Source organism: Phodopus roborovskii, unplaced genomic scaffold (assembly GCF_943737965.1).
Source record: "Phodopus roborovskii unplaced genomic scaffold, PHOROB, whole genome shotgun sequence".
Lineage (NCBI taxonomy): Eukaryota > Metazoa > Chordata > Mammalia > Rodentia > Cricetidae > Phodopus > Phodopus roborovskii.
The window spans coordinates 987165-1010342 of record NW_026125811.1 but is presented as its reverse complement, the minus strand read 5'-3'; the positions used below and the strand labels follow the sequence as shown (position 1 = coordinate 1010342).

Sequence of the window (23178 nt, the reverse complement as noted above, 5' to 3'; positions counted from 1 at the left end):
CAGAAAGATTTTAAGAGCCAGATACTCAGGGAGTTTGCTATGCGATTGTATCTCCTAGTAATATCGGAAGCTACACCTATAAAATTCTACCAACATGAGTACCCAAGCATAAGCTGAACGAGGATGACACCAATGGGCATGTCAAAGTGGAAAGGGGAAAGTCTGTGAGGTCTCAACCCTACACAAAGAACTATAGGCAAGTAAGGAAACCTGAAAGTTGGACAGGTCTACCCCCCAATTGGCTATCCAGTGTCAAATGGTCAGCCCTGAAAACATACAAATATAGCATTATATGGGCTGAACTATATATATATATATATATATATATATATATATGTATATATATACATATATATATAGTCACACACATGCATGCATATATATATGCATATATATATATATGCATGTGATAACAACTAATGGAAAAGGTCATTAATTTGAGAAAGAGTGGAGGAGGCATACAGGAGAATTTGAAAGGAGGAAAGGCAAGGGAGAAATGTAATTATGTTAGGATGAAAAAAAAAAAGGTTAAAATTGACCAGTCATGGGAAATCATTACTGGTTGGGCATCTAGAGCCTTAGACTCTGGGAGGTTCTCAACTAACTGGCAATGGGACTTTTCTTGGCTTTGGTGTCTTGTTCAAGTGAAAGAAATGACACTTGATGACTTCTTGCTTTCAGGTCTATAGTTCCATAGAAGAGAGATTTGTAATTAGAAGGATGCCTGCATTTGTCTCTATTGTGGTAACAGTACTTCACATATTGATCTATTGCCATCAGCTCTAAAGCTCTTCACAAAAATCTATGTAGAAATTACTGTGCTGTTCATTAAGGGCTTTTCTGGGCATATCTTGTTTTTCCAGTTAGACTTTAAATCCTCATTGGCCAGGAACTTTTACATTCATAGTGCCAAGCAGAGCCTGAAATACCAATTTAGTACTTCAGTGTGCTGATAAATCGACTAAGTGTGCTGAGCAGTGAATGCTTGGTACTAGAAGCCCAATGGCAGGGCTCAGTGGCCTATTGTCCTTATTATCATGAATTAATAAGGCTAATAAGCAGTGTTGTGTGATAGAAGGCAGGCTTACTTCTATTTAAAGATGGGATAAACAGCTTGGAGGGGCACAAGCAGAGAACACAGGAACATTAGCCATGTTCTCGTATTCAGTGCACATAGGCCAGTGCTTGGCAAACACTTACGTAAAGGGCCAGATGATAAATATTTGAGGATTTGAAGACCACAGGGTCTCCATTGCAACCACTAAATTCTACTTTTATAGCTGAATACAGCTATAGATAATGTGTAAACAAATGGGCATGGCCGCATGCCAGTAAAACTTTACTTATGGCTGCCGTACTTTGAATTCCATGCACTTTTCCCACATCCCATAAATATTATTTTTCTTTGGATTTTTTACTTAAAATGTAAAAACCAAAAACATTATTATCTTGTGTCTATACTAACAGAAGCAGAAGTCCACGTTGGATCAATGAGTACCATATAGTTTACTGTCCATGATGCAGACTTGTGTACACACTTTCCGAGACAGTCATTTGACAGTGAGGGTTTCCTGTTTAAATGGAGTGGGCCTAAGAGAATTCATGATCCAATTCCAGTTATCCAGTACAGATGTCTTAGGGAATATTATGTATAAAAATCTTAAATCTTGGGAGGTAAGGAGGGATAGCTCAGTTGGTCAATTGCTTGCCTTGCAAGTATCAGTTTTGACCCCCACAACATGTGAAAACACTTCCCATGATGGTGCACAATTCTAATGCCAGCTCTACAAGATCAGAGATATCCTAGGACTTACTAGCCTGGGACTGGTCTAGCCTACATGATGAGCTCCAGATCAGTGAGAGGCACTGTCTCAAAAAAGCAAAGTGGGCAGCAGTTAAAGAGGAACTCCCAACATGTCTTCTGGCCGCTTGTCACACACAGGAACACACACACAGAGTCCTACATCTCTCTGGTATTGTAGTGGTTTGAGGCTGCTGCCATAGCATGCACCTTAGCTTTCCAGATCATCAAAAACCAGTATTACCTATGTTTTAAAATCATGTTCTACAGCACATGATCAGAAAACAGTAAAATTGAGAGCAAAGCTAAGGTCTTTCCACCAGCTATTGCTTCCTGCACACCCTCAATTGTCTGAAGCGAACTGTTTAAATCCAGAGAAAGAAAGGCTTTTGGAAACAAAGTTGTGCTATATTCCAACACGCGTTGTGCTTCTTGCCTCCTTCTTTGTGTTTCACCATTGTGCAGGGTGCTGCTTCCTCCAAGGTCTTTTCATCAAGCTCGTTGAGCAGGTTTAATAAGTTATGAAAAAACAAGGCAAGGAGGAAGACAGAACTGGGCCTGGAAAGATCACTCCTCCAGTTATCCCTTAGTGAATTTTGAAGACTTGAAATGGCCAGAGAATCAGGAAGCAATGGACTGTGTAAGGTGTTCAGAGCAAAGTCATGTAAGACTTTGAGAGGACTGTTGAACTAAGTGTATTTCCTGTTTTCCTTGTCTGCAGTTACATATGATGTGAGCCTCCTCAAATGGGTGCTGAGAACTAAACTCAGGGGTGGTCATATCTTATTTGAACAAATTAAGCTTGTCTGAAGATCAGAGGGTGGAGCTTGCCAGTAGCTAACTACAGAGGTCTGGAGGTCTGTACAGACAGACAGGAAGTGAGATGATGGTACCCAAGGAACTCCACATGAAGTTTACTTTCTTTGTGGTCAAAGTAAGCCACTGGGCAAGAAAGTGCCCTTACCTTAACTGCTGACAGTGCACTGTCCAAATTGGACAAACAGGACACCTAAAAGAGGGACTGCAAACCTTGTCAAGGCAGTACAGACCTCCAGCCAGACAAGAGTTATTTGTACAAGCACAATATCACCACAAACTCAGGTTTCTGGAAGAGCAGCATGTGCTCTTAATTACTGAGTCATCTTCATAGCCTAAACCTGATACTTAATTTCCAGAATGGAGAATGCAAAAAAGTTACTAAGTGTCCAGGCTTATGGATTCATTCACATTAGCTAGTTCCTAGTATAGGATCCTGCAAAAATAGATACTTAAAATATGCTTGTGTTATCAGGCATGCTGCTTTCTGAGTAGTTGGGGTCAGGGGACTGTGCTTTTCTTCATTTGCACTAACTAGCAGAGGCTCATGAGAAAGTAGAGACTCTGCCCTAGAGATCACCAAACTTCCTTGAAAAGATGTAGTGGCCACAGAGGCTTGCTGGCATTGGCAGGGTACGGCCTGATTTCTAGAGGGGCATCTGTGTGATATCATGAATTATTTACATGAAAAACTAATATTAAAAGATACAAAAATCTTATTTTAATCCTGTAAAGAAGACCAAAAAAAGTAATTGGGAACAATTATATCAAAACATCACATATAAGACTACTCAGTGATTCTCATTTGGTTTGTAGAGTTCGGAGAGAGAGAGAGAGAGAGAGAGAGAGAGAGAGAGAGAGAGAGAGAGAGAGAGAGAGAGAGAGAGAGAGAGAGAGAGAGAGAGAGATTGAGGATGGAATCCAAGACCACACAGATGAAGAGAATGGAGCCTTTAAAATCTTGTGATATAAGCCTGGAGTCAGGAGCCAGATGGCCTGTGTTCAGATTCTAGCCTTGCCATTTGTTTATGTGGCCTTGGGAAATGTAGCCACTTTATCAGTTCTTTCACTTGTAAGCATTATAAGAAAGAATGAGGGGTGAGAAGGCAAGAGGGTGAAGAAGGAATAGAGAGCTAGAGAGACAGAGGAGAGAAGGAGAAAGGAAGAATGGAGGGAAAGAGAAATGTTGACTAGTACTGATAAACTTCTATTGTAATAGGAATTTTTAAGGTAACTATTGAAAAGTGTTCCATAGAATAGTATGTTCTTTCTCCTTCAAACATGAGTTCCATAGGCATTTGAATGAGGAGGCATAACTGCATTAAAGTTAGATTTAGAACTTAATGACAGAAAACATTTCAAGAGCTATCCATCTCTTATGTAGTGAAATTCAAATTAGAGACCTTTTTATCATTTAGTGTCAATCTATCTCTTTTTAAGTTAATTCTTGAAACCCATTGAGAACTGTGTCAGGCATACAATATATGCAATGTGAGTTTTTGTTAAATAACAAAACAGTCAAAAGAAAAATCTTGAAAATTGCTAATGATGAAAGTAGCATCTTGGGTCCTCAGGCCTCTCTGTGTCCCTCTTCTCACCTCAGGCTTCTTCTTCCTTACACAATAATACTTCCCCAACATCACCAGTGTCAACCTAAGCTGAAGGAGCCAATAAATTCCAGAGCTGAATCACCTTCTTACTACTTCTCACAAAAGATTATTTAAATATACTGCTGTTGAATTTTCATAACTTGATACAGTGAGTCATATGCCACGATGGTATTTTTGAATTTCAATGCATCTTGTTTTGAAAAAAAATGTAATGCACTTTATTAAGGTAATTTAGAAATTCTATTTTTAGCTCTAGTAATGTGAAATATGTTTTAAAGTAAACACTGTCTCCTATATTTCAAAGTTTACATATATGTTTGATAAACTAAATGAACCAGGAACAGAATTTCTGCTGTAGGTGGTGGCTATATCCCCCTAGTGTGCCCTAGAAGTCTTGGGCTTCCTTTCTCAGAGCAAGGACACTGTACCCAAGGAAGTTTTGAGGCAGGATGAGGCCATCCCAGATTTAACAGCCTATGACATGCTTCAGCCAAAGTGGGTTCTAAGAGGGCTAGGATAACTGCTGTCACTCTGCCCTTGGTTGGCATAGTTCTGCAACAGGCTCCGAAGGCCCTCGAGGGTTCTCTCACTTTCCCCCTTCTCTGTTTCGCTTTTCACACTCTCCTGGGCTTTCTGATAACTTCCCCTTATTTAATTCAGATCTTCACCTCTGAGTCTGTTCAGGGTGAATGACCAGCTTTGAAGACAATCTATGACCCAATCACTGATTCATTCTATCCCAGAAGAGGAGTGAACTTCGTCTTTGGGGCTTGTCTCATCTCTTGATTTTCTCTGCATTTTCTAGGCTACAAGGTAGAGTGCTTTTACTATGTCTGACTTCAGTGTGCAAATGGGATCTGGAAATGTTCTTCCAACTTTGAGGCTCATAAACTGTTGAAAAGGTGTAACGAGATCTAAATATATGTTCTTCCCTCCATAAAGTTTTTGAAAAATGGTCTATGAACAGCTTGTGCCAAGATCCTTGCATACCTACTGAAGTTAAACTGGGTTACCGCTTTCCTTTGTCATTTTAAACAAACCCAAGGGCAAGGGCAATATTTCAGCCTGCTTATATCCCTTCTGAAAGGCTTCCTTATAAGATTAGCATTGAACTCTGGAATTAGATCATCTTGATGAAACTCATTTTTGGTTCAAGGTTCAATTGGTGCCCAATTCCTTATGAGAAAGCAATATAAGATGTCCAACAACTGATTACCTCTCTCTTCCCACTTTTCCTCCAAGATTTTGTAGCCCTTGTATCCTAGAATCAGAGGGTTGTGTTACCCCAAACCTCAAACATACTGAGCAAGTGCTCCACAACTGAGCTACATGCCCACTCTCATCTCCCAGAATCACTATCTTTCTGTCTGAAACATTCCTAGCATCATCCCAGCTGCATTCCAGCCTATAGGCTTCTGGTTCTTCATTGATTCCAATACTTTTTTCTTTTTAAGCCCTCAGCTCCAAGGTCTCACTCAGATGATTCTTTTGGACCTTGGGGTCTCTGAATATAGAAGGGAGTTTAGACTTTACTCTAAGCCTCAGGCCATATGAGTCTCTCTCTCTCTCTCTCTCTCTCTCTGTCTCTCTCTCTCGTGTGTGTGTGTGTGTGTGTGTGTGTGTGTGTGTGTGTGTGTGTGTGTGTGTGTGATTTAGTATATCAGGAAGTTCAGGTTTTTTGATCAACCACCATCAGATTAGGATGCTACCATGATGATGTATAGGCTCAAACTTTGTTGCTAATATTTAACATTGGTAATCTTGGATAAACTACTGAACCTCAGTTTGCTCATCTGTTAAAGAATTGTAATATTGGTGTCTGCCCTACACGGTTGCTATGAGGACAAACCATGATCATTTAATCAAAACATAGCACAGACAGTGAGACTACAAATGTCTGAGCTTCAGCTACTGTGGTGCTGGTGATTCTTTACTGATGTTTAGTCTTCAGTAATCTGCACAAAAGTGAAATCCCTTGGAGCTTGGGAGACAGCTCAGTCTGAGTCACATCCTCAGCACCCAAATTAAAGAACCCAAGCAAGGTTTCCTGAGCCTGTAATTCTAGCACTTAGGGAAGCAAAAGAGAAGCCGCAGGGCTTTCGGCCAGTTTCTAAATCAGTGAGCTCCAGAATTAGTGAGAGATACTGTCTCAAAAAATAAGTTGGAGAACAATTGAGGAAGACACGTACATCTATCTCTGGCCTCCACCTACAGCATACACCAATAAGCATACACACACAAAACAAAAATACATACACAAATACAGATATACATGTAACACAGACACACAAAAGAAAGTCCCACATGGTGGCTGCAAAATGGGATTTTGAAGAAGAAACAAAATATGTGTAGATATTACTACCTAATGCCTTTTCCCCGGTGGAGGAATTTAAGAATCCTTCACTTAAAAATAGCCTTCTTTCTATAGTGGAAGGTGAGCACAATGACTTCCACTGTACTATGGAACAAATAAGTGACACTGTCTCTCATCTCCAAAGCCAGCTATTCTCTCCAGGAGATACAGAGTGTCTATTGGAAGATGATATGATGAAGAAACTGAAGTCCCTAGATAAACAACTGTAGGATTGTATTGGGTGTAGAAGGACTCTACCTGCATACACTACTTGCTTCTTGATCTCTTTAAGGAAAACCTAAAGTCACTTGCTTGGCCTAGGTTTAAAGCTTGCTTCTTCCAAAAGAAGGAAAATCTCTGTTCAAGATTCCTAAGAATTCCACTAAAACCTTAGCTACATCGTTTGGAAAATTTCCTATGGAACAATGGACCCCAAAGTGGAAATCACTCACCTAGAGAGAGTTGAGACCTATCTAATGGGTAAGAGAGGAAAGTATCAATCCTTCTACTTATATGGGCTTCTATTAAAATGCAAGGATGAATTAAACACTAGATTCCAAACTGAGGCTCACTCCCTGACCACTGCATCACACGCTCCATTGCCAGATGCCCATCAGGCAGCAGAAGCAGTGCCCCCACCTACAGTGGCAACCTCACTCTTCCCTAATCTCTCAGTTCATAGTCAGTCACTGTGGACTGATGTGTATTTGTATGTAATCTAGTTTTAATTAAACTAGCCTCCCTAAATGAACAAGTGGCTTAAAAATAGTCCCTATGAAACAAAAGAGAACACAACAAAACCTCACAGGTTGTAGACGATATTAAAAATCACAAACCCAAGAGAACAATGTGACTATAGCTGGGAAGACACATCCCTTGCTCTTGGTGTAGGTCCTAAGACAATAAGATACATTTTGTCACATTTCAATTATAATTTAATAATGTTGTTTATATGGCAAAGGCCTTTACCTTTAATGACATAAATTAAAATGTATGACATTATGTCTTAGTTACTTTTCTATTACTGAGGAGAAACACTATGGCCAAGGTAACTTATAGAAGAATTACTGGGTTTATGGTTTCAGAGAGTGAGTCCTTGACCATCACAGCAGGGAGCATGACAACAGGGAGGCTGGGAAAGTAGCTTCAAGCTTACATGTTAGGACAATAACCACAGCAGAGACAGGAGAGAAGGAGGGAGATATGAAGAGGGAAGGCACACTAATTGGGAATGGCGTGGGTTTTTGAAACCTCAAAGTTTTCTCCCAGTGACACACCTCCTCAAAAAGCCCATACATCCTAATCCTCCCCAAACAGTTCCAATTGTAGAACAAGCATTAAAATATGCAAGCCTATGGGGGCCATCCTCATTCAAACCACCACATATTATTTCACCTTTTTTATTCTACTGCTAGCCTATATATATATATATATATATATATATATATATATATATATATATATATGTATATCCATTTCCTCAATTTTTCCCTTACAATGTGTGAATGTAATATTTGCGTTTGAGTTTGCATGCTGTGTTCTGTGTTGAACTTTGAAACTTAAACCCCTGTGTATTTGAGTGTTTTTCCTCAGAACAAGGATACTCTTTGTCTTAGTTAAGGTTTCTACAGCTGTGACAAAACATTGTGACCAAAAGCAATGTGGGAAGGAAAGGGTTTATTTGGCTTACATTTCCACATTGTAGTCCATCATTGAAGGAAGTCAGAACAGGAGCTGAGGAAGGGCAAGATCCTAGAAGCAGAGACTGATGCAGAGTCATTGAGGGATGCTTCTTACTAGTTTGTTCCCCATGGCTTGCTCAGCCAGCAGTTTTATAGAAGCCAGAACCAGCATCCCAGGGATGGCACCACCCATGATGGGCTTGGCCCTCCCTCATTGATCACTAATTAAGAAAATGTGTGACAGCTGGATCTTTTTTAATTTATTATTTTACATGTCGATCCCAGTTCCTTCCCTCCCTCCATCCCTCCTTCCCTCCCTCCCTCCTCCCCTCCCTTTTACCCTCTCTGCCCTCTCACATGAACCCCAAGCACCCTCCCCTCCAATCCCCCCACCCCAATTCCATATGTAGGGGAATACCATCCATGTGGGGTCATGTAGATCTGACAGGTCATGTGAAGTAGGTACTAGGGCTTCTCTCCTGTCTCTCTAGGTTAAGGCAGTTATCCCTCCATGGGGGATGTGTTCAAAAGGTCCTTTTGTGCACCAGGGGTGACAGCTGGATATTATGGAGACATTTTCTCAGTTGAGGTTCCCTTCTTTCAGATAACTCCAGTTTGTTTGCCAAGTTGACATAAGACCTGTCAGTATACTCTTCTGTATACTTAAAATCATTAACATGTTAAGAGAAATTAACAATACTTTTTAACAATATCTAATATTTAACCCATAACCCATTTTCTCTTATTGTCCCATAAAATATTTTATAGCTTCTTTTTTATAATTTCCAATCAAATAAACACTTGTGCATTGTATGCATTATACCTCTTTAATCACCTTCAAAGTAGGACTCTCCATTTTCTTTGGTCTCAATTTCTTTAGTAACATTGCCATTGGTATTTTAAGAATATTTTGTATTTGTTAATTGGCAATTCCATACATGTATACAGTGCATCTTGATTGTGTCCACCCTTAGCTTTCCTCCCAATGAACTTTGGGCACTCCTCAAAACATCTCTCTCCCACATCATGGCCCATTTTATTTGCAAAAATTAACCCAAATAAGTTGAATTAGTGTTTCCCATGTATGCATGAGCATAAAACCTACCAGTGGCCACACACCCAATAAAAATGACTTCCTCTCCCAGCAGCTACGAACAGCCAATAGTTCTGCAGCTAAGTGTGGGGCTTCATTATCTCCTTCGGCAACCATGCTGGAATGTTAACTGGTTTGATCTTGTGCAGGTCACCACCACTGCTATGAGTTCATGAAAGCAACAGCAATCTCATATCCAGAAGACATATTTCACAGAAATCCCTCAGTTCGTCTGATTCTAATATTCTTTCCACCTTCTGTTCTGAAATGACCCTTGAGAATTGGGCATAGCTATTGATATAGATGGCACATTTAGAACTGAGCACCCAACAGTTACTTATTATTAGTACTAGCTCTTTCACCAGTTATGAGTCCCTGCATGACCTGCTACCCACTAAAAAAGAAAAAAGAAAAAGAAAAAATAAGAAACATCTCTGACTAAGGATGAGAGCAGCACTAATCTATGAATGTAAACATAAACATGTATTTTATGTATATGAGTATTTTGTTTGCATGTGTACTGTATGTGTGCCAAGTGCTCATGGAAGCCAGAAGATGAGGGAGCTGGATCTCCTGGAACTGGAGTCACAGATTTTGGGAAACAGACCTGGTCCTCTGCAAGAGCAGCAAGTCAGTGCTTGAACATAAATATATGGTATTTTGACCTTTGTTGTTAGCAAAACAACAGTAGTAAGTTCTCTAGGATTCATGACCTTTCCAACCATAAACTTTGACCAGGTTTATAGTACTAGGAACTAATACTTCCTGTGGGTCAGGCCTCAGATCCAATAATAAAAATGTTGGTTACCTATTTAACACCCATTCCACTATTGCACAGGTGGGCATATCTTGCCTGTCAGGTTAGTATTGTTGCATGCAGGATTCACTCCTGAGTAATTCTATTGAAGGCTTTCCACCCCCCCTCCCCCAGCTTCAAAGTGTCCTTTGTATAAGCTTCTGGCACTAGAAAGCTGCCCAGCATGGAGGAAATTTCCAGATCATTTACAACTTGATTTCTCTATGTCATACAACCAAAGTATGTGGTATCTTTAGCAGTAAGCTCTTACTATCTAGTTATAGTTGCAATGGACATTGCTATTTTTGATAAGTCAAAGCCAGTCATCTCCTAGAATGTGCCAGAATATGCATTTGTCTTTTTCCTTCATATTTAGATCCTGATTAAATGTTTTGGCCACAAATACCGACTGCATAGGTCTTCAATCTGATGAGTCATGCCTCTAAGTCCAGCTACTTCAGAGGCTGAAACAGGAGGAATTCAAATTGAAGGTTTAGTTTCATGAAAACATCAGTATAATGACAAAATAAATACGATCATATTTTCTAAACTTTAAATAAAGTTAAAGCATTTTCCTGGACCTCTGAGACTATTATAAGTACTGGGTCATGTGCCTACACTGTTTAAAGAAAAAATTTATCTTGCATTTGATATGTTAAGGGGTAACTTCCACATCCTTCTATCATAAATGTGTATTTTCCCATTTGTAACTAGATAATGATCTTTAGTGAGCACATTGTGTGAATATCGCATTACTCCCAAACCCCTGACCTCAATGGTTTTATTGTTTTCACCTGAATCAATGATTACATAGAAGGTTACAAATGGATATCTAAACATGGTTTTTATTTATTTATTTATTTATTTATTTATTAGCTGGCATTTTTCTTCTTCTTTTTAATTATAAAAGAAGAGCTGGAAAGATGGCTCAGCAGTTCAAAGCAGGTTATGCTTTTCACAGAGGATCCAAGTAGGGTCTCATGTCGGTTAGCTCCTAACTGCCTATAACCGCAACTCCAGGGGATCTGACACCCTGTTCTGGACTCCAGAGGTACCTGCATGTACATGGTGCACATAAACGCAAGCAGGGACACACACATGCACATAAAATTAAAAATAATAAAAATGGCATAGATTCATGAATAACTTTAAATCCACTGAGTTGTCTTTTGCTACTGCTCTAATTCTATTGCTTAAATTGTGCTATGAAGACTCTTCAATATGTTTTCTATGTTCGTCACCACAAATCTCTCATACTTCAAGCACTTCCTTTCTGTCTGGAACCATAGTGTATTTGAGGTTCATCTTATACATTTCTTACTTTAGATGTACAATTATACATTTCCTCAAGAGTTTCCATTTTTTGTAGTGGATAATAATTTTAGAATATTTTCTTGGGCTGGAGAGATGGCTCAGCCATTAAAGGCTAGGCTCACAACCAAAAGTATTAGAATATTTTCTTACAATTCATGTATTATTTGTAAATAAAAATACATACCTTGAAGGTGCATGTCCATTTTTTTTCTTTACTGAGTGGTATTCCTAATTACCACAATTAGGAATGCTTTTACCCTGTATTTGGAGCTGAGTAACTCCTTGTGTCCCATATAGTTTATCATCCTTCATTTAATGTGAATGAAAATATTCTTTTTGATACATTTGCAATAGGGAAGAGAGATTGAATTCAACTCTCTATGCCCAACTTTTCTTTGTTCTACAGTTGTATCCGCTCTACAACTTTTGAGGATCTTCAGCCTTGTACTATTAGTGCCTATCCTACCCCACAGGGCGCAGGGGGTGGGGTATGCATGTCACATGGCAGAATGTGTTTGGCTGTGAGAGTTACTAGTTTCTGAGTGACAGCCCTGCCTATTCTTAAAGAAAATTCTCAGAAAAAATGACTTAGGTGCTTTTCCTTAAGTGTTCAATTCCCCTTCAGTTACCCACTCTTATTATACTAGCTTCCTTAGAACCGTAAGGTACATTGACAGAATCCAGGTGAATACATTGGTGAGGGCACAACACAACAGAATTGTATTAAAGGGTCAGACTAATGTTTAGTCCAATCTTCTCCATTTACATAACATCTCTTCCTACTTCCGGCTTCCTTCTCTATTCTTCTCCAGTATCCTTCCTTTATGTCTTTTTCCTTTTTTCTCAACCTTTCCTTCCATCCAGCCATTTCCCTGGGTATTCTGCTTTGATCACAGTCTATGTAACAAGCCAGAAGAAACGAGAGTATATTAAGATGGTATGAAAAAGAGCATTAGGTCTATTAACCTGTAGAAAAATTGGAAAAGAATGACAGTAATATGTCACATGTTTGTTTAAAAGAGAACAGTTGGATCTGCTACAAGGACCACTAAGCTGTTTGCTGAGAAATAACTCAGAGAGATGTGGGGAGGTGAGGAGGATCTGGGAGGAGTTGGGGGGAGGAAAATGCATGATCAAAATACATGGAAAAAAACACTTAAAGATTCCATTTCTCTGTGCTCTGGGTTATAGGCATCGTACAATCATCTAATAACAGTCTCAGATTTCTTTAAGAGGGAATGTAGGTGTTATTCTTGAGGAAAAATAAATCCAGAGTTTTATAGTTTGTCAAAGTTTACCTGTAGGGTTCTAATTTTAATTCAGGCAACATATCAGTTACCTCAGAGATTAATTTGCTCATTTTGTTTTCCTCTAGACCAATCTTCTGTGTATAGTGAACATTTGAATTATACTGTGAGTTTTAAAGAGTTGAGGTTCAACAATTCCTACTGACTACAGTAGTTAATTATAGACAAACAAGGGCTGAACTATTTGAGTAAAATAGTGAAAAGACTATCATCTGAGTTATCATCTGAGTGAAAGTCAAGCCTTTCTGTGGACAAAGATTTCTAATCTTGGACACAGGAGCCAACTAGTTTGAGTCTTTGGAACATTAATTTTGTGAAGACCGTCCTTTGCCCTTTCCAATGTTGACACAAGGAAAATGAAGCACAGATGTTTTTAGAAGTGGGAAATAGAGCCTGGTATTATCAGCAGTGTGAATTTGCCAATCTACAGAAGAATGATTACTAATAAGTGTGTAATAGTGAAGCCACTCTCTCCCATCTTTGAGAACTTGGGAATGAGAGACTCTCCTGCAAGTTATATATTGACAACCAATAGCAAGTGTTTGCTGAGATCCTTTTCAAACATATGTAGAACAAGGGACTTGGGGCATTTTGCATGCTATAGAAAGAGATGGAGAGAAGACAGAATCTTCAGACTTGAGGAAGCAGATTAAAAAGTCACTTAGAAAAGACATAAACATCTAGAAAACAATACATTACTGTTGGGCCAGGTAATACAGCCCATAATCCAAATTACTCAAGAGGGCAGATGCAAGAGAATTGCAAGTTGGAGGTCTACCTTCACTATAGAGTATGTTCAAGACAAGCCTAGGCAATTTATAAGGACTGTCTCAAAATGAAAAGATATGTATATATGTATGTATGTGTATACATATACATATATTCATACACACATATATACATACATACACACACACATACATACATACATACATACATACATACATATGCATGCTACATAGAGGGCTTGCCTATATTGCATGAGCAAGGTCTTGGTTTGGTTTAATCCTCAGTACCAAAAACAATTAATTAAATACAGTGCATAGTAAATGTAAAATAACAAAAGCTGATAACCTTATAAAAAAATCAGACAAGTCGGGAGAAAGAATAGGAGTGTTTAAGGCATCAATTAGTCTGCAAAATATTCAAGGTGATACTTAAATTGGGGTTTGAAAGGACTGGATTTGGATGTATACAGACTGTGGGACTGAGTGTGAAGAGAAAGATGGAAGCCAAGACCTAATGCAGATTTAAGTGTTTGCATATCTGTCCATTGAGTACAATGAGGCAGCTTATTTTTTTTTTAAGGGATTAGAAATGACATATGGGAAATATGGTAGTTTGACAGTAATTGGCCCCCATAATCACATATGGGGTGGCATTATTGGGAGATATTGCTTTGTTAGTGTGAGTATGGCCTTGCTGGAGAAAGTGTATTATTGTAGGGGTGGGCTTCAAAATATGCTCAGGACACTTCCCAATGTCTTAGTCAATTTCATATTGCCTGCAAGATGTAAGACTCTCAGCTACTACTCCAACACCATATCTGCCTGCATGCCACCATGCTCCCCATCATGACAACAATAGACTGAAACTCTGAAACTGTGAGCCACCTCAATTAAATGTTTCCTTTATAAGAGTTGCCTTAGTCATGATGTCTTTTCACAATGATAGAAACCCTAACTAAGATATAAATTGATCCTGGGAATAAATACGGAGGCAACTTCAAATGACCATTGTAGTTGACTGTTTAATATAAGGCTCTTTTGGTCACTAAATGGAAGACATTAAAATAACTCAAGAGGAAAGGCAATGAGAGAATATTCTAATTACAACATGATGCTGTATGTTCAAAAGTAGCTTATAGATCAGAAATCAAGGACACCCTATGACTTAGGACCACATTGTTTCTGTTTCCCCTCATGTCTGCTTCATTATCTTTTTTCTTACAGTTTATACACTCTGTTTAAATTTTAAAAAATCTTATTTTATATACCAATGCCAGTTCCTTCTTCCTCCCATTCTCCCATTCCCCTCATCATCTCCCCATCCCACCCTCCATCTACTTGTCAGAGAGGGTGAGGCCTCCCATGGAGGATCATCAAAGTCTGTCACATTATTTGGGGCAGGACTTAGGCCCTCCTTCTTGTATCTAGGTAGAGAGAGTATCCCTTCATAGGGAATGGACTCCAAAAGCCCATTCATGCATTATGGATAAATATTGGTCACACTGCCAGTGGCCCCACAGACTGCCTAAGCTCCACAACTGACATCCACATTCAGGGGGCCACTTATGTAGGTTCCCCAGCTGTCAGTCTGCAGTCCATGAGTTTCCACTTGCACAGGTCAGCTGTTTCTGTGGGTTTCCCCAGGAGGGCCTTGACCCCTTTGCTCATCACTCCTCCCTTTCTATAACTATTCCAGGAGTTTGGCTCAGTGCTTAGCTGTGGATGTCTGCTTCTTTTTCTGTCAGCTACTGGATAGTCTCTGTGATGGCATTTAAGGTAGTCATCAATCTCATTATAGGGGGAGGGCATTTAAAGTAGCCTCTCCACTATTGCTTAGATTCTTAGTTTGGGTTATCCTTGTGGATCCCTGGACATTTCCCTGGTGCCAGATTTCTCGTTAAGCCCGTAGCGGCTCCCTCTATCAAGGTATCTCTTTCCTTGCTCTCCTTCTCTGTTCTTCCCCCCAACTCCACCTTCCTGATCCTCATGTTTCCTCCCCCATCCCCTTCTCTCCTCCTTTTTCTCCTCCCTCCCTCCCCCTCCTCCATGCTCCTAGTTTACTCAGGAGATCTTTCCCTTTTTCCTTTCTCAGTGGTCCATGTATGTTTCTCTTAGGGTCCTCCTTGCTTCCTAGCTTCTCTGGGGGTTATGGATTATAGGCTGGTAATCCTTTGCTCCATGTCTAATATCCACTTATGAGTGAGTACACACCACTTTTTTCTTTCTGTGTCTGGGTTACCTCACTCAGGATGGTATACACAATGGAGTGGCAAATAACAATGACATCTTGAAATTCAAAGGCAAATAGATGGAACTACTCTGTTCCTTTATCTTCTCCAGAGTTAATACATGGCAGCCCTGAGCACTTCCTTGAGAGCAAAAATCGTTTCTTTTCAGTATCAATCATTAACTAGTTACATTTGCTGGTTAGATGTTTAAGAGAAAGAGAAACTCTTCAGTATCTGAGTAAAGTGTTCATTAGCTGGTTCATCTCAGGTATCCACCCCAATAGACCTTTGTACCCTGGACTTCAGGCTTGTGTCTGCTTCCCAGAGTCCTTAACTGAAGACAGCAGCAGTACAGGTAAAATGGTAAGGAGAGAGGGCAGAAAGAAGAGGGTAAGAAAGTGAAGCAAAGATTAGTTTGTTAATTACAGGCCTCCTTCTGGGTACATCACTGTCAATAGCCATTCATTCCCCATTCTTTGAAAGAAAGAAGAGAAATATTAAAAATATTCAATGATTTCAGGTTCCTGGAAGTGGATGTGAATATTCAATATGAAGATTTTATAAAATAAAAACAAGCTCCTTGTCTCTGTGTATCTTTTCAGGTAGCAATTTCCTTTGTTATTTGTTTCTACAATTCATTAAGAAAACTGAAAGGAACATCATCTTTTCTGAGAAGCACTCTTAAAATCAAGAGACTTTGTGAATTGTACTGCACAGTGACTATAGTTATTAACAATGTATTATATGCTTGAAAATCAGAGACAATTTTAATTGGTTTCATAGAAATAAAAACAAGATAACTATGTGAGATAATGCTCATGCTAATTAACTCAAGCCTTTGTATAATGTATACATATTTTGAAATGTATTATTGCAAATTTTTAAAGGGGAAACCTTGTGGGAGCCCATGTCTACACAAACAACTCCAGGTATGTAAAAATGTTGAGAGGGGGAAAAATAGTTTTCCCCAGGGAAGTCGTCACCTAATTGGTTATTCAATATGAAATGGTCCGACCACAATTATATACATACAAATGGATTGAGCATATTGTATTATATATCTAGTTGTGTGTGTGTGTGTGTGTGTGTGTGTGTGTGTGTGTGTGAGAGAGAGAGAGAGAGAGAGAGAGAGAGAGAGAGAGAGAGAGAGAAGAAAGTCAGGGTACATGGGAGGGTTTAAAGGGAGGAAGATGAAGAGATAAAATGATGTAACTGCATTATATAATAATTTAAACAAAGAAGATTGGAAAATTTACAGAAAATTGTTTAAACCCCTAGACTAAAAACACAGAAAAGGAGAGATCCATTATAGACCAGCTAGAATGTGGCAAGGGGCATGCTCAGGGTGCCAAATTTCAGAAGACACTCACTTTTAGGGTCATTAGAATTCAGAGAAAACATTTTCATGAACTAAATGGTGAGTACCTCCTTAAATTTTGCTCCTCAGCAGTCTAACTTACCTCATCTTGATCCTGGCTGTGATATCATCCATAATGATGTTGAACAACTTACACAGAGCCATTCCCTTTTTGCTGCCCCAGGTACAAAGCCATTGTCCGGCCAATGGATATCCAGGCATCGCATGCCCTGATGAAGATCTGTCTCAAAGCTGCCTTGATTTGGATCGTCTCTATGCTGTTGGCCATCCCAGAAGCTGTGTTTTCTGACCTCCATCCTTTCCATGTGAAAGATACCAACCAAACCTTCATTAGTTGTGCCCCCTATCCACACTCTAATGATTTGCACCCTAAAATCCACTCTATGGCTTCCTTTCTTGTTTTCTACATTATCCCACTGTCAATCATCTCTGTCTACTACTACTTCATTGCCCGAAATCTGATTCAGAGTGCCTACAATCTTCCTGTGGAAGGCAATATACATGTCAAGAAGCAGGTGGGTGCTTACTGTTGATTCATTGTCCTTCTTACGCACTTGGCCTCTTGCATTAATTTTGGATCTCAGTGACAAGTAGGTTGTGTAAGTGACACATCACTTGATTTTGATTTCGAGATTCTAGGAAGTGAGTGAGGCCTCTTTAAGGGATTTGGGTTATTTCCATGATAGGACACTTGCCTAGCATGTACAAGGCACTGGTTTTGGTTCCCCAGAACTGTGAAAAAAAGAAAATAATTCCAGGGACTCCAGTGCTTTCTATAGATGCTTCTTTTAATTCCAATCATGCTCTTTGACTAGGAAGAGAGTAACTACACAGATAAAGCAGAGGGAGAAGAAAAAGGAGATTGAGTGAAGAAAAAGATAATCTGGTTAAGATGGGTGACTAAAGTCAAATGAGATGGCATGCTTGAAAACTGTCTTCATGAAACACATCTCTATCTACACAGTGCACACCAATGAAAAAGGAAAGCTTTACAGAATGTCTGGCTCAACTCCATATTTGATTTTCCCTCTTGAGGCCTCAATTTTCTTATCATTGTTGTAATAACCATCTAATTTGGAAAGTTATTGGAAAATGTGTAATTGGAGCATGTGTAATAGCTACATGTCCCCGCATGCAGGCTATCCCCATATTTTACTCCTCCCTTTATCACCCATAAACTACTGAAATTTTATCCTAGAGGGACAACAAGTAGAAACTAAGGGCTCTGGGTTTCCTTTCTTTGTCAGTATTTTTAATTTTTTTAGATTTATGTACTTAAATTTTATGTATATGAGTGTTAGCCTAAAACGTGCGTGCACTATGAGTGTGACTGGTATCCATTGGAAGAAACTTATATATGGTTGTGATGCACCATGTGGGTGCTTGGAACTGAACCCGGGTCAAGACACCACTCTGGCCTCAGTCACTTCTTTTCGCTTCCTAGCCCAAATGCAGATCTCTGATATATTTAATGGTATACTAAAAGACCCCCAACTCCTTAGAAGTGAATAGCTGATTTCTTTGGAGGGTTCCTCTTTCAAAGTTCTTTTCCTAACAAGGAAAAATGGCTGTTCTCAGAACACCGGCTGCCTATTCGAAAGGCCTTTTAGTAAGCAAATACCCACTGTACCCCAGATTGTTTAATGAGAAAGAAGTCCCCCTTGAAGTCACAAAGGGAGTTAAATGGAAAAGGAGATATTCACTCTGCTTTGTGTAATCACCATCCTCACAGTGCTATCCAGAAATAGCTAGAGATTAAAAAATAATAATACAGACTTATCTTGGCTTGGCCAATGAGGAAGAATAAAGCTAGCTGCTGTTTTGAGCATCAGAGGGGATAAGAAATAATTAACTGTAGAGCAAAGAAAGGCATGAAGTAGAATGGCTGATAAACTGCCCCAGTGCTCTCTGGAGGAGAAAGAGGGCACTTACTAGAATTTCATTGTGCGATCCACTCAAGCATGTAATCAACTTTGTTTAAAGATCTGTTCTCAGCAGCATGTCCTAACATTTTACCTCATGGGTTTCTGCTTCCTTCCTTGTCAATCTGTGTTTCTGATTCAGTTTCCTTCTCCCCCCTCCACATCCCCCCACACACATTATCTTCATCTTCCTCCAATTAAACTCTTTCTGTGGCTCTGCCCCTTCATCCATTTCCCTGTCCGTGTTTGTCTTCATTCCCTCTAACACTGCACCCCCTCTACCTCTCTCTCTGCTCAGATCGAATCCCGGAAGCGGCTTGCCAAGACAGTACTGGTGTTTGTGGGACTTTTTGCCTTCTGTTGGCTTCCCAATCATGTCATCTACCTGTACCGTTCCTACCACTACTCTGAGGTGGACACCTCCATGCTCCACTTTGTCACCAGCATCTGTGCCCGCCTCCTGGCCTTCACCAACTCCTGTGTGAACCCCTTTGCCCTCTATCTGCTAAGCAAGAGCTTCAGGAAGCAGTTCAACACTCAGCTCCTCTGCTGCCAGCCTGGCCTACTGAACCGCTCCCACAGCACTGGGAGAAGTACCACCTGCATGACCTCCTTCAAAAGCACCAACCCCTCAGCCACCTTCAGTCTCATCAATGGAAACATCTGTCATGAGGGGTATGTCTAGACTAACCTCTCAACCTTGCCTCCTAAGGGACTCCAGGTTTTGTTTTATGGATGGCCAGGAGCCCTGTAATTGGTTGTTATCTCTGTACTTTCCAAAGACCCTTCAGGAGGCTGAGAGATACAGATGGGTAGGAGAGATGTGCAAATGCATCAGTAACTATTGTATCTCAAAGTGCTGGCTTCATTTTTTCATTTCAGTTTGGGAGGGCTTCTTCTGATGGAGATCAAATCTTCCTTTAAAAAAGAAGGAACAAATTGGAAATTATTATTCAAAGCACCAAGCCCTGCTATGCAAGCATGGCCAATTAAGTCATAGAAATTGTATGAACAAAGAGAGCTAAGAAACCACACATTGGATATCTACTCTGTGAAAGATTTTATTTAAACAGAAGCTGATTGCTTTCAAAACACGGCTTGACTCTTTTTTTCCAGAAATATCTATAATATGTAAACTAAGGGACAACTTTAATTTACATTCCTAAAATGAGAAGCCAACTCTAAAAAAGAGTCCCATGTGTGAGGAATGGACTTCATTTATAACATTGGGAAGCCAGTGTAATATAAAACAAACCTCTAAATATTGACTTTTAAAAATATGTTGCTGAGGACACAGGAGAAACACCCAATATAAAATGTTAAGGCAAAATACAAGCAAACACATAGATCCATGTATGGATGTAGAGTAACAGCTTATGCTCTGACTTCTCATTTCATAAAAATTCTGATTGTCATTAGCCCAATTTGGATCATTGTAGTGTCATTCTGCCATGGAGGAGAAATCCTTTTGTGAGGAAAAAAATGATCATTTTATCAAAGCAACAGCTATGTATAAATGTATAAATGATGGTGTTTATTCTTGGTATGCATATTTTGAATCAAATGCATTTACTTAGGTCTAATTGTCCTTGCTACGGTGAAGCAGTAGTTTCAATATGAGAAAGATCATAACTGTAGATAAATAAAATCATGTATATACTGGATGTATAGTTCCCCTAAAGTGTGTGAAAGAAATTAATATAATTTTAGTAGCATGACCTTATGTCTGAACATGTATATAAAAAAGTCATAGAAAGCTTAAATTTCTGAACCAACCAAAAAGGTACCATATATGTTTCTATTTAAAAAGAATGTGTATGAAATATTTCACATATAGAAAAAGACTGGACCAGCAGCTCCATCTATCTAAATGCATAGAGAGGACTCTAAAGTTTGGACCATATTACTTGAGAAATTCTGCTTTGAATTCTTCAGAACTTAAAGATGGGCCAATTCTGACATACTGTGAATATGCAAACTCACTTGACTCTAGGTCTAAGTTGTACAAGAGTATCCTAATGTGTATCCCTTACATCCTAAGGCAATTTTAGTTCAAGCTTTCTCTGCCTGGGTGAGATATAAACAGCAAGCACATAGCACATATAAAAACCTTTCTGTTGTTTGATGCAGGGAAGTACTGGGTGACTGTGGAGCTTTAGGCATTAGAACCAAGACAGTGTAAGGATTTGTGCTTACAATTGTACCAGCTGGAACAAAATCTTTTCATTCCCATTTTCTCTGGGCTTTTATGTATTATAAACACAAGCTTTTCTGGTAGTCCTTAATTACATTGCACTGCTTGAAAAGCAAGACAGACAGTGGAGGTAAAAGAACCAAGATGTCTTGCTATCCCAACTCCACCCCTAGCTATATGACTTTGTCTATCAGTTTTTCTGCCTCTAGGTTCCTTTTCATGTTTAAAGCAAGACAGAGCTAAGTCCCTTCTATTTCTATGATTCTCTGAGTCTCTTCATCTCCTCCAAGTCTGTCTTAAAAGCACATGTGTGGGCCATCTCTTTAATTAGTACACTTCGGCTTCTCTTACAACCATGAGTCATTAGAGACACCCTCACCCATTCTTCCATGCTCCCGTATACATGGGTGGGATGAAAGAAGCTAGGCTGTTCTGCTACCTAGGGACTCCTTGGCCTCACTCACATCAATAAAGGTTCATGAGTTTGCACTGTTTCAGCATTAGAGCTGAAAATATGTAAGAAAACATGTGGCTCAGTCTTCTCACTATTCAAAGGGATCTCTTGCTCTTTACACTTCTTTGGCTTTCACACACCTGTTCTCTGGAAATACTGTGTCACAACTTACTCTTTTGCCTCAGCCATTCAAAACCCTGGAGCATAACTGGATCCATGCCTACATAGTTGCTAACATAGACAGCATTCTGGGATGTCAAGAATTCTGGTATATGGAATTTGGGGTAGTAGTTTTAGCATCTTGGATATACCTGCTCCCAGAGACATTTCTGGAACAAGATACATCCTCCTGTCTCCTTCAGTTAACATCAGGGCACAGACAGTGTGTCTCTTTACTAGCCACTAGACAAACAGTGAGAGGATCAAGGTCTGGGCATTGCTTTGTGTCCAAAGGCAAATCTTGTTACTTCCTTGTGACTTGTAAATGAAAGAGTTGGAGGGAGTTTTTGGCAGCTGGTGACCCAAAGTGATAAAACAGAGTGAATTAAATAATGGGTTGAACTAGATCTTCTGATGAGGAAAGACTTAATTTCTCCTTCTCTTCTCTAACTAAATTTAAGTTTTATTTTAAAATAAAAAACCTAAAATCATATGAGAAACCTGAGATCCATGTAACGTCCCTTCTTGCCAGGGCAGAATACACGGGAGCTGGAGCCCAGCCATTTCATGCCTGGCTTCCAAAGATAATCACGTTTAGCACTTATGTCTTTGGTGAAGGAAAAAAAAATCAATTTTTGCTGTGGAAAACCATCTGTGTTTATTCAATTGACAGATACTACCTTTCAATCTATCTTAAATTGAGCCTCCCCAAGGCAGACAGCTCAACAGTGATAGATTAAGCAATAAACAAAGCAGTCTCCCCACCAAGGGCTGCTGCTAGCAGGGAAGGTACAGCTGCCATTGGGAGTGATATTCTACAGCAAGATGATCCTCCCTGGTTAGTGCAGAAAAGGCCCCTCCCTGCTGATGATTTTATGATTCCCCATAAACGTGCATGGCTCAACCCACTTCTTCTGGCTGCTCTCCCTTCCCCACTGAATCTAGCTTTCTGCCTCATTATCAAAGTCTCTTTGCCCCACTAATAATTTGGTTCTTCGGCATAGAGGATGGAGAGCCCATGGGGAAACTATTCAGAAGCCGCTCCAGATGAAGCAGCTTCATCTTGTTAGGAAAGTGCACACTGAACAGAAGTAAATGAAAGTGACTGTGAGATGTGGGAGAACTTGAGTTATAAAGTTCATGTTTCTGCCAAGAGGAGCAGTTGGTTATTGGTTTCCGAGCCTCATCATGTGTCAGATGGCTTCTAGTAAAAGGATTATCTTTGTTTGGAGAATGACGTGTTGAATGGCATCCTCATCTGTGGGCTAAAAGGTGGCTAGGTCATTTTCTCCAGAATTCAGATAGGAACAATTGCCCTGAGGTCCAGACAGTATGAGGATTGA

General features: G+C 39.6%; 1 protein-coding gene across 1 annotated transcript in view; it reads left to right on the top strand.

The window, feature by feature from the left end:
• Positions 1-19864, top strand: part of Grpr (gastrin releasing peptide receptor) — a 33687-nt gene extending 13823 nt beyond the window's left edge. Inside the window, exons 2-3 of the mRNA XM_051178741.1 lie at positions 17270-17621; positions 19327-19864. Of these exons, the coding sequence (XP_051034698.1) occupies positions 17270-17621; positions 19327-19713 (739 nt within the window). The 3' untranslated portion in view covers positions 19714-19864. The remainder of the gene's footprint in view (positions 1-17269; positions 17622-19326) is intronic.
• The last annotated feature ends 3314 nt before the right edge of the window (positions 19865-23178 follow it).